This window comes from Crocuta crocuta, unplaced genomic scaffold (assembly GCF_008692635.1).
Source record: "Crocuta crocuta isolate KB4526 unplaced genomic scaffold, BGI_CrCroc_1.0 scaffold180, whole genome shotgun sequence".
Taxonomy (NCBI): domain Eukaryota; kingdom Metazoa; phylum Chordata; class Mammalia; order Carnivora; family Hyaenidae; genus Crocuta; species Crocuta crocuta.
Genome location: NW_027527549.1, coordinates 1615678 through 1631292, shown reverse-complemented (window position 1 = coordinate 1631292; position 15615 = coordinate 1615678). Strand labels below are relative to the sequence as shown.

Here is a 15615-nt window from a genome sequence, read left to right as displayed (position 1 = left end):
TCTTATCCACTCATCTTTTGAAATACCAGTTTCACTCTTTCTTTCCCACAATCATCACCACTCCCTGAAGTATTTTTGAAAGGCAGAGCTCTTGAAGAAGGAGTCAAATTTCATGCTGTGGTTGCACAAAGTCAAAACAACTGGTTGATTCAGTGGAAGGAAATACCAACCGTGTAATTTGGGGGCATCATGCAAACCACCTCTCAGAGTAGAGCTTCTAGCTTTTCAACTGTCTACAGTGGCTCACAGAGATGCAACTTAGTAAAAACATTAACACTTAAAACCATGAAACAAATGGATATGTACGATCCTAGGTAATGACTGTTTGTTCTGGAAGAGGCAGATCTCAAGGAAGTAGGACTTGGTTTCTGGGCATCCATTTCCATCCTGTCCTTCCTGAGGCCTCCAGCAACATCGCCACAGACCCATCATGACAAGCCAGTTGCGTCCTCATTCTCATCCTCATCCTTCCCCCCATCATCATCATAACCAACTAGCCTACTTTTATCTGCTTTTCATGCTGCATGAAGCCTCTTCTAACCTCTGCTTGCTGTCCATCCTTGAGGCGCATGTGCTTGCTTGTGATTCTTCTGGAGGAATGATACTAACTTCTGGGGATCTGTTGGTAGTGGGGTGGGGAGGCATTCTCAGGCCATCAAATGTATCTACTCGGAGCCCAATTTGGTCCTTTGTGGATCGTGATACTTGTCAAAGTACTACTCCATAGCACCCAAAGATGGTTTTCAGCTTCAGGAAGGGCTTGAGTTTAATGAGGCAGGCAGATGCATGAAGTTCAACAATACAATGGATTTCTGGTATTCTCCTGTGATATGCCAGGTTTTGAAAACAGGCTGACCTGAAAGTGGTGATGAAGTTATGATTCAATTACTATTATTTCCAATGTATGCTTCACCCTATACTGAGTCATACCATTTATCATTTCCTTAGTAGCCCCAAACTAACCCCAAATACCAGGTATCTGTATGACCAGTGCTACCAAATTGCACTCTTCAGTTTGATCTGGTGCTTTGCTGTCTGTGAAGTGTTTCCCTGTACCTTAGCACAACAGCCTCGTGAGTGAGGTTTGGTAGGTTATTAGTATTCCCACTTGACAGATAAGGGAACTAAGACAGAGGAAGGTGGAGGTGTCGGTAAGTGCAGAACGGGGGTTTGAACACATGACACTTACCTAAAATTGAAAATGTGGCATTTTGGAGATCTGTATAGACACCGATGGGGCGGCAATGAGGGGATCATTCTCTTTGCATGCAGTTTGCTCTGTCATCATACGAAGAATGTTCTGTCTTCTCCTGTTGCTCCAAATAGCTAGCTGTTTGCCATTCTCATTATTTGCTACCTTCTCTTTTCTAGAAATACAAAGAGATTTTAGAAGTATTAGAGGTAACGACTACTCAGATGAGTATGTGGAAAATGCAACGGCATTTAGCAGAAGAGCAGATACTTGATGGCCATTTCCACCCTATGTGATGACATTAGTTCTCTTACATCCTGAGAGTCTTGGGGTTATTCATGGCCAAGCTAAACGTTCACCCTCCACCCATTCTAAGAACGAGAATGTTAAGGGTGCCTCAGTCAGAAGAGTATGTGACTTTTGATCTTGGGGTTGTGAGTTTAAGCCCCACGTTGAGTGTAGAGATTACTTAAAATACATAAATAAACGTAAAAACAAAGAACGGGAATATTAGCCTGTAAAGTAAAATTGACTTTCCAAGGGCCATTCATTATAAAAGGCCACATGTCCACAAGAAGTGGGACTCCCAACACAGAGTAGTAACTTTCAGTGCCCCCCCTCCTCCCACCTACCAGCATTTCATCAAGTTGTCAGGATTTGAAATAATGTGCAAGAGGAACACAGTATCTATTCTCTGAGGAAGAAGGGCCCAAAGTCCACATTTATTTCTCAGAACTACCTAGATCACTGGTTCTCTCTAGGAAGAAAAGCCCCAAAGATCAACAATCCTATTCACGCCTTCACAGCCATCGGAAAAAATCCACCAGTCTAATGAGAAGGACTATGCTGCATGGTTACTGTGAAATCAGACTTAGCCCTGCCAGAAACAGGTGATCTTACATTAGGTGCTAATCCTGCAAGAGATCAAGAAATGTGTGTAAGAATCCTGACCTGTGTTTCTAAGAGTGGATTTCCAAGCTGCCCACACAGAAACCTCTAAAGAGACAGTAGGGCAGGCATTGAGCTCTGACATGTTTCCGGGACACTGGTTAGTGTCGGGGAGCCGTGCACCCAGGGCAGTCCATAGCACTGTGCCTTACACGTAGCAGGAACTCTGGTGATTTCCGAGAAAGGGCTTGAATACTAACCCATGCAAACCTCTTTTAGAAATTGATGATGAAATCCGTAGCTTTGCTGAAAAAGTGTTTGCCTCTGAAGTCAAAGATGAGGGGGGCCGTCATGAGATCTCCCCCTTTGATGTGGATGAAATCTGTCCAATTTCTCATCATGAGATGCGAGCACACATATTCCACCTGGAGGCCATGTCCGCCTCCATGGAAGGCAGGAGGTAAGTGGGGTAAGGGGGATGTTGGGACACTGGGACACGGGAAGGGGAAATGTCAGGGCCGCTGCTTCAGTCTGTCTGAATGATGGTTCGACTTGGAGGAAGAACTCTGCCAGAGCTAAAAATTCTTCCCTTTCCCCTATACCCCCCACCCCGGCACTGTACAAGCTAGGGCAAGCTTAACAATGACTAAAAAGAAGAAAACTGTAGACATCCTGTGCTCATCCACATCTTCCTTTAGTTGAAGCCTCCCTATCTACCCAAGAGAGAGGACATGAGCTCCCATGCAATTGTTCCAAACCAAGGTGGGCTGATGGCCACTGGGCACACACACACCTTACACACAATGGGTACAGAAACCAGAACTCAGGAGCCTCATCTTCAGAGTTCATTTTAAGTCAACCTTGGCATTGTGCTATCTGGTATGAATATAGCCCTCGGGCCAGTCTGACCTCCTCCAGGCCCCCTGGAGGGAGGGATACAACACTCCATTTCTGTCCTCCTGCCCTGGCCATCCTCTTTATTTTGACTTTAAGGAAAGAACAACAATCCATCTTCTTCAGCATGCCCCATTGGACCTAACGTAAGTCTTGGGTCAAAGCAGAAAGTCAACAAATACTTGTTCTGAGGAAGTAATATTGATTAAGGAACTTATAAACTCCATACACTAAATCTCACAGAATTCCTATAAGGTAGGCGTTATTACACTGTTTTCATAGAGGACAATGGAAACTCACAGGTTAAGAACAAGCAGAAGACAACACGGGCAGTAAACTGACGCAGCCTGTGCTTGTTGTGGTTCCCAAAGTGCGCATCTGCTAGAAGTGGACTGTCAGTGAAGAAAAAGGTCAGGCCAAAAGCCTTCTCGTATGTTTCCGAAGGTCCAAAGGATACTGGGAAGAAGTGAATAGAGTTTTGTGATACCTCTTCCCATATGGTTTGGTCCTATTTCCGACATCCAACTGACATTTTAATGTTCACTTTTGTCCTCAACGTGAAATTGGATAGTGAAACACCAATCTATCACAATGCAACTCCCGATGAGGACCAAGTTAAGTTCTTTTATTTTTGTGTTTCAAACCCAGAAAAAAGCGTTTCCATGGACGGAAGACCGTTAATTTGTCCCTTCCACAAAGTGAAACATCTTCCACCAAACTGTCCCATATCGATGAATACATTTCTTCATCTCCAACCTACCAGACCGTGCCTGATTTCCAGAGAGTGCAGATCACTGGTGATTATGCCTCAGGGGTGAGTTGTTCTTTTTTCCCTAAGAGGTAGCTGCTGGGAAGACACATCTTGATTCTTTCAGCGTCCTTACCTTCTTCCCTTTCCTTCTGAGGAAGGTGTTAGTTCACTTGTCCTTTGCTGTACTTCGTTATTGCATTTCAATGCTGATTTGCTATGACTTACATTTGTGTTTTGCTTTATCATCCCACATACTCTATCCTCCTTTATCCCATTTGCTTGCACATGGACAATATGCAGCAGAATGCCATGTGTGTGTTACAGAACACTCGAGACAAATTTTGGCACAAGAAACAATGGGAGCACCTGGTGGGCTAATCTCACTGAGCGTATCATAAGACAAGACAGGGAGCCTCAAGGAGGCACAGCGGGCTCTTGGGAAAAGATGGATCCCAGGCAGCCCTAGAATAGAGAGAAGGGCTGCAGGTAGCATAAACTAATCCAAGAAAACAGCTTGGAAGAAAGAGAAGGAGATGAGAATAGAAGAGTGGAGAGACCAGAGAAAAGAAGGAAGATAAGAGAGAGGCTAGAAAAGTTCTAATGGGGCTATTGTTTTTTGTGACCAACGATCATCTCGGATTTCATTGCAGACGCTTACACAGTAGATTATTGCCTGGAATAGACTCTAGTTATGCCACAGGGTCAGTAAACTCCTGTCACAAACAACTTGACCTTCCCGTCCTATCCAGGACAGTTGGGCAATTAATAAATCTCTGTCACATGGACTTGCAGAATCAGCATCATATTGGTGAAACTGAGTTTAGCTATCAGTCTATGCTCCAAATATAGTTTTAATGACCAGTTCTAAGCCCCCTTCTCATGTAACTGACCCACTTAAGGTCAGTCCCAAGACACTCGAAAAATGACAGAGCAAGGAAACGGACACAATTTTTGTTTGTTCACTTTCTGTATGGTAACATGGGTGCTCTGCAAATGGCAGGCATTGTAGATTGTAAAAAACTGAAAGCAGATGTTTTCTAGAGACATGGAAACAACATATGGAGAACTGCAGAGTTAAAAAAAAAAAACACCGTAGAAACTAAGAGGCAAACTTGACACCTATGTGATTGGTAGAAACAAAAACAAATAAAGAGAAAGAGGATGGGAGGAGGGCAAGGTTCGCAGAAGCCAGGGAGTAGCTGTTTCTCCTCTGAAAGCTGGAGGGCACCTGACACCATGGCGTGGAGTCTTTGAAGAACCAGGTGTGTTGGCTGAATGTGGCCGAGCTTCCAAGCAGTAATCCACCTGGTTGTATTCTGTGCCCCATGTGTTCTCACCCTTGTAACTGAACAGAGAGGTAAGAGGGATCAGGTCTAAGTTTCTGAGGCCATTAATCCCTGATAATCAGTTGATTCCATTTAATCAGTTCTCACTGAGCACCTACTGTGTGCTAGGCATTGTGTGCTAAGTGCTGAGGACACCAAGGTGAATAAGATCCGGCTCCTACCCTGGAGAAGATAGACTGGTGGCCCATTAGGTGGCAAAGGAACAAGCATGTCATTGGCGTCAGACCTCTAGTTCCAGCCTCTGTGCCAGAATCTCTCGGCCAAGGTCAGCAAGCCTTTAAAAAGAGTTTGACTGGTTAGGATCAACATCTGGGCCTCAAACACTGGGAACAAGCTTATACCCGTCCCAGAAAATCCTTGGGCTCTGATGACGAGCATTCGATGACTTTAAGTTATAACTCTTTGGGCATGCCATCCCCAGCCAGGAGCCAGGGATGGGGCATGGGAGACAGACCAGCTTCAGAAATTTCCAGCAGTTCTGAGAAGATTTTATTCTAGAATCTATTTCTAGCCACAGATCAAGTTCTCTTTAAAACCATCCAAAAGAATGCTGACTTCTCACAAGATGATGTTCTGATCCATCCATAGCGACAGAAGGCAGGGCAGGCATGACAGGCTTTGAGGGTTGTGTGACACCTTATTCATCCCCACATATTTCCCTCACTGACCAGAAAGTGGTTTGAATTTTCAAATTAGAGTCACATGGTCTTTCAGTTGAGATACCGTCTTCAGAAGCCCAGACGTAAAACATCCATATGTTACTTGGAAAGAAGAAGGTATTTTCCATGTTAGAATGGATTCTTTTAATTATATTTGCCAAATAACCACTGCTTTCTAGCAAACACGAAACAAACCCAAGACTTTAAGGAAAGACTTGAGGACCAGGGGAGTTTTAGTAGAAATGGAAGAGGGGGAGAAACTTCAGGATCTGCTCCTGGAGGAAGACCCAGGGCCCTGAAGGAAGACTCAGGGCGGAAGACCCTAGGGAGCAGCCACATGGGCAGGCAAGGCTCAGCACTAAGTACAACACCCAGGAGAGCAGGGGTGTGCCCAAGACAAACGACCTGCTTCTCGGATTTTCACAGGAGTGACTCTGGTGCTCTGACACTTTCTTGGCAGGTGACAGTCGAAGACTTTGAAATGGTCTGCAAAGGTCTGTACAGGGCGCTGTGCATACGAGAGAGGTACATGCAGAAGTCATTTCAGAGATTCCCCAAAACCCCTTCCAAGTACTTGCGCAACATCGACGGTGAGGCTTGGGTGGCAAATGAGAGCTTCTACCCAGGTACGTCAGAAGTAATTTTCTTACGCAATGTGTGAAATAGATCTTTAGGTTTAACTGCTCAATATCAAATGTGCCCCTAGATTACAGTAGTCTCCCCCCTGCCCCCCGGCCCTGCCACCATTCCATGGTTTGGCTTTGGGCAGTTAAAGTTGCCTGCAGTCAACCGAGGTCCATAAGCAGATGGTCCTCCGGATTTATTGTCAGAAGGTCAGCAGTGGCCTGGGGTGCCCGGGTGGCTTAGCCAGTTAGGCATCCAAATCTTGATCTCAGCCCAGGTCTTTTTTTTTTTTTTCTTTTTTTTTTAGTTTATTTATTTACTTTGAGAGAGACAGCAGGGGAGGGGCAGAGAGAACGGGAGACACAGAATCCAAAGCAGGTTCCAGGCTCTGAGCTGTCAGGGCAGAGCCCGACATGGGGCTCGAACTCACACACTGTGAGATCATGACCTGAGCTGAAGTTGGACACTTAACCGACTGAGCCACCCAGAGGCCCCTCCTAATTTTGATGACAGTATGTTGTTATAATTGATCCATTTTATTAATAGCTGTAGTTGTTAACCTCTTACTGTACCTAAGTTATAAATTAAACATGGAAGTTGACAGAACAGTGGCCCATTAATAGGTATGTATATGTATGTAGAGGAAAACGCAGCCAGTACAGGGTGCAGTACTACCCGCAGTTTCAGGCATCCACTGGGAGTGGTGGGACAGGCCCCCCATCGATAAGGAGGGACCACGGTCTAAGTAATCCAGTCTGAAAATATCATAGTCGTGTTTGGCTCTATTCTCTCTCCTGCCCATATGCACAGTCACATAATTAATTCCATACAGTACCTCTCAAAATCTCCCCTCTTTGCTATTCCCCAAACCCTAATTTAGGCCTGCCTTTCACCTTTTCCAGACTATCCCCGTCGTTTCTGACCCATTCTGTCAAATTCTAATCTCACTGTCTGTTGGCTCATATTCACTTTGGTGCCAGTTATTGAAACACAGATCTGACCATAGCCTTCCCCGATCACAAACCTTTAATCGCTCCCCATTGCCTTCCAAATGAAGCCCAGTCTTTAGCCTGGCACTCAAGGCCTGCCACCAGCTGGCCTTTTAACTAGATTCTCAACCTATTTATAAACTTATCTATTCCACCGTTGTTCTGGTCGGAAGTATTTCCTGTCCTCCATCTGGTTCAGCACTTTCCAGCCCCTGTACTGTTGTCATGCTGTTCCCTGCACCCAGTCTGCCCTTCACTTTTTTCACTGTGTGTCCATATGTCCAGATCCAATCTCATCCTTTGACGTGCAGCCCAGATGCTATCATTTCCTTCCTTCCTCGAACCTCTGGATGAAACGAAACTATATGTTTTGACTTTCCATAGTATTTCATTTCCGTATCCCACTTTTTACTTTCTGCTTTATATGAAGCTAGGTACATGTGTTTAAATATTCAGATTTTAATAATTTTAGATTCCTATCACGTAACTGTATCATGATGTATTTAACCAATTCTCATTTTTAGGCATTTAGATTTCTGACTTTTACAAATTGATTTCTTTTTTTTTTTAATGTTTTATTTATTTCTAGGAGAGAGAGAGAGAGACAGCGTGAGCAGGGGAGGGTCAGAGAGAGAGGGAGTCACAGACTGAAACAGGCTCCAGGCTCTGAGCTGGCACAGAGCCCGACGCGGGGCTCGAACCCACGAACCGCGAGATCATGACCTAAGCGAAAGTCGGGCGCTTAACCGACTGAGCCACCCAGGCGCCCCCACAAATTGATTTCTGATAAGACTGCAATAAACAGCATTAGAGAAAGATCTTTGTGCAGTTGCCTTACATCTTCTGGAGTATCCTTCTAGGATTGAAATTTCAGGGGAGGCAAATATTAAAGGCTTTTGAACTTGCAAATTGTTATATCTTTAAAGATTTCCAGTTCTGCAACTTCTTCTCTGTAATTCCTTTCAATACTGTTTCTTTTCTTAAATGTTTTTTTAAAATTATTATTCAGACAGACAGAAACAGAGCATGAATGGGGGAGGGGCAGAGAGAGAGGGAGACAAAGAATCTGAAACAGGTTCCAAGCTCTGAGCTGTCAGCACAGAGCCCGACGCGGGGCTCAAACTCACCAACCGCGAGATCACAACCTGAGCCAAAGTCGGATGCTTAACCGACTGAGCCACCCAGGCGTCCCATTAATTCCTTTCAATATTAAAAGCAGAATAAACATGGGGCGCCTGGGTGGCTCAGTCGGTTAAGCGCCCGACTTTCGCTTAGGTCATGATCTCGCGGTTCGTGGGTTCGAGCCCCGCGTCGGGCTCTGTGCTGACTGCCAGCTCAGAGCCTGGAGCCTGTTTCAGTCTGTGACTCCCTCTCTCTCTGACCCTCCCCTGCTCACACTGTCTCTCTCTCTCTCCTAGAAATAAATAAAACATAAGAAAAAATTAAAAAAAAAAAAGCAGAGTAAACATGTATCCAGTTTGACAATGCATAAAATAGGTTTACCTATTTTCTATAATATCGACATTTAGGATATTTGTCCTGCCTTTGTTTCTTCTAAATTATGCATTATCTCTCTAGTATGTTCAAGTATGAAGATTCAGAAATTAATATTCGACATAGCAAAATACTGTCCCACTTCTTTCATGTTCCTTAGCTCCTAGTTTTGAATAGAAAATGCATGACTTTTTTCTTTCCATATTATTTTTCCCACTGCGGCTGAGTCATCACAGACAAACTGGAGACTTTCTGCTGCCTTGGGCACTTACTTGTTGAAAGTAAAAGGCTAAGTGCTTTAGAGGCCATGAGAGCATCGAATTTGTTCTTGGCTTTCTTACGCTGAATTTGTTAGCCCTGGAAAGAAGGGGACATTTACCCACAAAATCCCTTCTCTGGCAGAAATTGTAGGTGCTTTAGAAGGTGGATGATATATTATCATTACAATAAGAACTGTAATTCTTCTAGTAAGACCTTATTTTATATTTCTATTTATATTAAAACCACTCTAGACAGAGCACAAAGGGTCTTTAGAGCAGTGAGAGTATCTGTATGATACTATATGAGTGAATTCATGTCATTGTACATTTGTCCAAACCTGCACAGTGTATAACCCTGAGAGTGAACCCTAAGTTAAATTATGGACTTTGGGTGATTACGACATGCCAGCGATGTTCATCAGTTGCACCAAATGTACCCTCTGGTGGAGGGTATGCCTAGTGGGGAAGGCAGTGCCTGTGTGGAGGTAGGGGTATATGGGAACTGTGTGTGTGGTACTCAGTTTTGCTACGAACTTAAAACTGCTCTAGGGGCGTCTGGGTGGCTCAGCTGGTTAAGGATCTGACTTCCGTTCAGGTCATGATCTCTCAGTTCGTGGGTTCGAGCCCTGCGTCAGGCTCTGCACTGACAGCTCAGAGCCTGGAGCCTGCTTCAGATTCTGTATCTCCCTCTCTCTCTCTCTCTCTGCCCCTCCTTTGCTCATGCTCTGTCTCTCTCTCTCTCTCAAAAATAAACATTTAAACAATTTAAAACTGCTCTAAAAAATAAAGTCTTCTAAATTAAGACTTCTAGAGAGTTTGGTTTTATTAAGGATACAATGCAAATTCTATTTTTTAACGGTAGTTTGATTTTATTTCTATGCAAGTGTCTCATAAGCTAATAAAATGTTCTAAACAGGAAGCCTTTGATAACCTACTTTAGTAATAAAATTATTGGTAAGTAGTAGTATATCAATCATGTAAACAGTACTTCTAAAGAACTTGAAAATCATTCTTATACTAGATAACATCTTATAGTTATTTTAAACTACTAATTTAGTCATCTTTGAAAAATAATGTAGGAGCTCCTGGGTGGCTCAGTCGGTTAAACGTCCGACTTCGGCTCAGGTCATGATCTCATGGTTCGTGAGCTTGAGCCCCGCGATGGGCTCTGTGCTGACAGCTCGGAGCCTGGAGCCTGGCTTTGGATTCTGTGTCTCCCTCTCTCTCTACCCCTCCCTCCCTCCATTCCCCCTCTCTCAAAAATAAATTTTAAAAAAATTTTAAAAAGGAAAAGAATGTAAAAATAAACTTTAGCTTAGCCCTGGATGAATAATGATAGCTTTTGATGTATGGGATTCCAAATGAATGAGACCTTCCAATGAGACCTTCCAGCATTGCATATTTTGGTCATTTTCATGCAGTCACTTATCTTATTTCTTGATATATTACTCTGTGTTTTATTGAAAAAGTCTTTACCCCTCCTGTGAAGAATGGAGAAGACCCCTTCCAAACAGATGACCTCCCGGAAAACCTGGGTTATCACCTCAAAATGAAGGACGGTGTAGTTTATGTCTATCCTAATGAGGCAGCAGCCGGCAAAGATGAGCCTAAGCCACTTCCTTATCTAAACATGGACACCTTCTTAGATGATATGAATTTTCTACTGGCTCTAATTGCCCAAGGACCTGTGTAAGTGCGCAGCGGTGCCTGAACCACCACCACCACCACCACCACCACCACCATCACCACCACCACCACTGCCAGTACTAATACTACTCTTAGTAAGAATGAGCATTTACTATGAGCTTACATTATTCAAACACCATGTTAAACCCTTCGTGTACATTATTTCCTTTCTCCTCACAATCATTCTGTGAGGTGGGTGTCTTTATAGCTGCATTTTATAAGCTGAGACTCCGAGAAGTTAAGTAATCTGCGCAAAGTCACACAGCTCGCTGAGATTCAAGTCCAAATCTGCCATCTCCAAAGCCGGGACCCTTAGCCTTGAGCAACAGTGTGCCCCGGGGTTGTTAAATGCCTTCCCAAGTCCTCCTTTGCTCTTCTGTCCCACGTGGATGAAAAGATGGAGTCCCTGGAGCCCAATACTTCTCAAGTGAGATTAAGCGCAAGCTGAAATGTTTGTTCCAATCACTGCTTCCTATAGGGAATAGGGGTCCTGATGGTATTGACGCTGTGTCCATTTTCCTTAAGTGTCTGAATGATTCAGAATTATGTGATTTAATTCTTCACAGCAAGACCTACACCCACCGGCGCCTGAAGTTCCTGTCCTCCAAGTTCCAGGTCCATGAGATGCTCAACGAGATGGACGAGTTAAAGGAATTGAAGAACAACCCCCACCGTGATTTTTATAACTGCAGGAAGGTAAACCTTGTCACTGCTCAGAGGCCACTGCTGGGCAAACACAGGAGCCCAATTAGCTCTTGAATGGGACAAGATACTGTTTTTCTGATTACTGTAAGATTTCTGCAGGCTTGGTGGATTTGGTGAAAGCAGATGAATTATTCTAAAAGGTTAGAATGCCATTTCTACTGTTTTCTACACAGAAGGGTTGACCACATTTTTGCTACAAAAAATTATAATGATTGTGAACTACAAAAATAACAAATCTCCAAAACTGCTATTCCAGGATTTGGAAGATCTTTGTTCTAGTTCTTTTGCTTCTACTTCCTGACTCTGAGATACAGGGGACGTGATTGACTATTTCTGAGTTTGTTTCCTCATTCATAAAATTGGAAAATATATCTGCTCAGTCTAGCTCAGGAGAGGACGGCGGGTATCAGATGCGCTAATGAGTGTGGAAAATGAATCAACTTAGAAACACTTCTGAGGTGTGTGCTGACCATTTGAGTGATTGCAAGAAGTGAGGATAGAAAATATACAAGCAGAGATTCAGGACCAAATCCTGGCTTAGCTGCCTATGTAACACTGAGCAAACCCGTCTATCGAATCTCCAGGTTATAATACTGTAATCATAAAAATATCTAACTCAGGGACGCCTGGGTGGCTTAGTCGGTTAAGTGTCCAACTTTCGCTTAGGTCATGATCTCGCGGTTCGTGGGTTCGAGCCCCACGTCGGGCTCTGTGCTGACTGCCAGCTCAGAGCCTGGAGCCTGTTTCAGTCTGTGACTCCCTCTCTCTCTGGCCCTCCCCTGCTCACGCTGTCTCTCTCTCTCTCTCCTAGAAAAAAAAAAATCTAATTCAGGGGATCTGGGTGGCTCAGTCTTTTAAGCGTCTGATTTAGGCTCAGGTCGTGATCTCGAGGTTTGTGGGTTCAAGCCCCGTGTTGGGCTCTGTGCTGACAGCTCGGACGGAGCCTGGAGACTGCCTTCGGATTCTGTGTCTCCCTCTCTCTCTACCCCTCCCCCGCTTGTGCTCTGTCTCCCTCTCCCTCTCTCTCAAAAATAAAGACAACAGTTAAAAAAAAAAAATCTAACTCCTAAGGGCCATTGCTGTGCCACGGCTTCATGATTTTGATCTTTTCTCCCTTTGGGGCTGAAAGCTGTGGTAGCCAGTTCATTTCAGGGGTGGAGAGCGGTCCCCCAAGAATTTTGTGTGGGTCAAATGTAGGGAGTAAATTGGATGTGCAGATATTCAAGAGAAGTAGACATTATTATTGCATCCCCCTAAGCTTTCACATTCTTGCAAGGGTACAAAAAGGTGCTTCGGGTTCTTTCCCGACGGCCACCTTCCCCAGATGTCAGGTCACACCCCTCTGCTTATTCCTTTCTCCTGCCTCAGTGGGGTGTGCAGGAGCCATGGCCTCTAGCAGAGCAGCACAAATAATGCTGATGGTTGTTTTTTTTTCTCTGAATATACACACAGGTGGACACCCACATCCATGCGGCCGCCTGCATGAACCAGAAGCATCTGCTGCGCTTTATCAAGAAATCTTACCACATCGATGCCGACAGAGTGGTCCATAGCACCAAGGAGAAAAATCTGACCCTAAAGGAACTTTTTGCCAAATTAAAGATGCATCCCTATGATCTGACTGTTGACTCTCTGGATGTTCACGCTGTAGGTTGAAAAAGATAACGTCAGTTTCATGCTCATACTCAGAACCCCACATGCCTTTCTCCTACAACCTCCCCCTTCTCAGAGCCCCCTTAACCATACTGGCTGAAAGCACCCACAGACAGTTTTGAGGTTCACTCATTGTCAACTGTGCCAGATTCCTTTCTTGGAGGCCAACCCCGTCCCCTGTTCCCAGGCCCTGTTCCTCGTGGCCATTCCCTAGCTCTCCATGTCCCAGCCGCTCTGATAATAATACGCTTGTGTTCCTGTTTCCTGATTCAGGGACGCCAGACCTTCCAGCGTTTTGATAAGTTCAATGACAAATACAATCCTGTAGGAGCAAGTGAGCTACGAGACCTCTACCTCAAGACAGACAATTATATTGATGGGGAATATTTTGCCACTATCATCAAGGTGAGGAAGAGCCAACTGGATCTATGGTACCCGCCCTTGGGGGGAGGGGGGAGAGGGAGGAGGAGGAGGAAGGAGAGAAGAGAGGAGGAAGGAGGGAGAAAGGGTGCATTCCCCGGGGAAGCACCACAGACATGAAGGTAAGAATTTCTTTGAAAATGTCCACTGTAGTGATTTTAACAACTTGCATTCCTAGGCTAGAGAAGCTGAGGGTGAGGATTTGGGACTGATCGAGGACTCTTTCAGCCTCATGGCCTGAGCTCTAGGACGCAGGAATGACGTGAGGAGATGGGTGTTTTGGAAAGTAGGGGGTGTAAGAAGAGCTGAGTGTCGTTTGCAGGCCATGATAGGATATCTCAACATCCTTGGACTTTTTCACTCTCTAGGCTCCATCATTATCAGTCTCTTACTGATTAGGTTCCCCTCATCTCACAATTTCCTTAGATCTTAACCTGGAATAGGTTCCCTCTAACTTCCTTTAGCTTCCTCTGCTCTTCTTAGCACCTCCTTCCTCTCCCCAGAGAGGTTTAGGCCCCTGAGGGACTTGTGGGAACTCCCGGTTTCCGGACTCCTTTCTTGGCTTCGCAGGAGGTAGGTGCAGACCTGGTGGAGGCCAAGTACCAGCACGCCGAGCCCCGCCTGTCCATCTATGGCCGCAGTCCTGACGAGTGGCACAAACTGTCCGCCTGGTTCGTCCGTAACCGCATCTACTGCCGCAACATGACCTGGATGGTCCAGGTCCCCCGGATCTAGTACGTACCTGCCCATCGGAGACCCCGAAGCCTCAATTCATCCCCCTGCCTCGCCTCTGGCGCACAGACAAGGAGGGCGCAGCCCCTCTAGACACAGACAATCTTGGTCGAGGCGGCACTCAGAACGGGGTCCTGGTGCCTGGTTTTGCCCAATCTGGGTTCAGCACTCTTGACCGGAGACAGGGAATTAGGAAGATCAGTTCAGTTTTCTAACCAAGTTTTTGGTTTTGTTTTTTATTTATTTTATTTTTATTTATTTTTATTTTAAGAATGTTTTATTTATTTTTGAGACAGAGAGAAACAGAGCATGAGACGGGGAGGGGCAGAGAGACAGGGAACCACAGAATCTGAAGACAGGCTCCAGGCTCTGAGCTGTCAGCGCAGAGCCCGATGCGGGGCTCGTACCCACGAACGTGAGATCATGACCTGAGCCGAAGTTGGAGGCTTAACCAACTGAGCCACCTAGGTGCCCCTTGGGTTTTGTTTTTTAAAACGTGGGACTTCATCCAGATCACAAAATAACTTGCTGAGAACATTTAAAACTTAGCTAGCATTGGGGCGCCTGGGTGGCTTAGTCGGTTAAGCGTCCGACTTTCGCTTAGGTCATGATCTCGCGGTTCGTGGGTTCGAGCCCCGCGTCGGGCTCTGTGCTGACTGCCAGCTCAGAGCCTGGAGCCTATTTCAGAGTCTGTGTCTCCCTCTCTCTCTGACCCCTGCTCACGCTGTCTCTCTCTCTCTCTCTCCTAGAAATAAATTTAAAAAAAAACAAAAAACTTAGCTAGCATAAGAACTATGTATATTTTATTATGCTTTCTCTTTCTCCCAGTCTTCCTCTCTGTGTCCAGTCATTCTTTCCGGTGCTTATCTGTACTGGGATGTAGCTTTCTTGTATCAGAACCTTAATTACCAGAATGCCAAAGTGGCTCAGTCGGTTAAGCAACTGATTCTTAATTATGGCTCAGGTCATGATCTCATGGTGTTTGTGTTCAAGCCCCACATTAGGCTCTGTGCTGACATCATGGAGCCTGCTTGGGATTCTCTCCCCTCGCTGACCCTCCCCTGCTCACCCACTCTTGCACTCTCTCTGTCTCAAAATAAATAAACATTAAAAAAAAAAAAGACCTTTACTACCATATAACAATTGTCTCATTTACAAGTGCTCAAGTTCTCTGTAATCAATGAGTATTTATCAGTGATATTACCACTTGCTAATTACTCATGCCCTCAGGGATGCTCTGTATCATTGATCTTTTATCTAACTTAAGTGTTTATATATATTTTCTGGCCACCTGCCTCTGTGTTCTGTGTCCCCCCCCCCCC

At 45.0% G+C, this 15615-nt stretch overlaps 1 protein-coding gene across 1 annotated transcript in view; it reads left to right on the top strand.

The window, feature by feature from the left end:
- The window catches only part of AMPD1 (adenosine monophosphate deaminase 1), a 31646-nt gene that overhangs the window by 11973 nt on the left and 4058 nt on the right, over window positions 1-15615 (top strand). Inside the window, exons 3-11 of the mRNA XM_077767820.1 lie at window positions 1372-1401; window positions 2326-2540; window positions 3623-3788; window positions 6191-6356; window positions 10567-10786; window positions 11350-11479; window positions 12941-13135; window positions 13415-13546; window positions 14132-14295. Coding sequence (XP_077623946.1) covers window positions 1372-1401; window positions 2326-2540; window positions 3623-3788; window positions 6191-6356; window positions 10567-10786; window positions 11350-11479; window positions 12941-13135; window positions 13415-13546; window positions 14132-14295 — 1418 coding nt within the window. The remainder of the gene's footprint in view (window positions 1-1371; window positions 1402-2325; window positions 2541-3622; window positions 3789-6190; window positions 6357-10566; window positions 10787-11349; window positions 11480-12940; window positions 13136-13414; window positions 13547-14131; window positions 14296-15615) is intronic.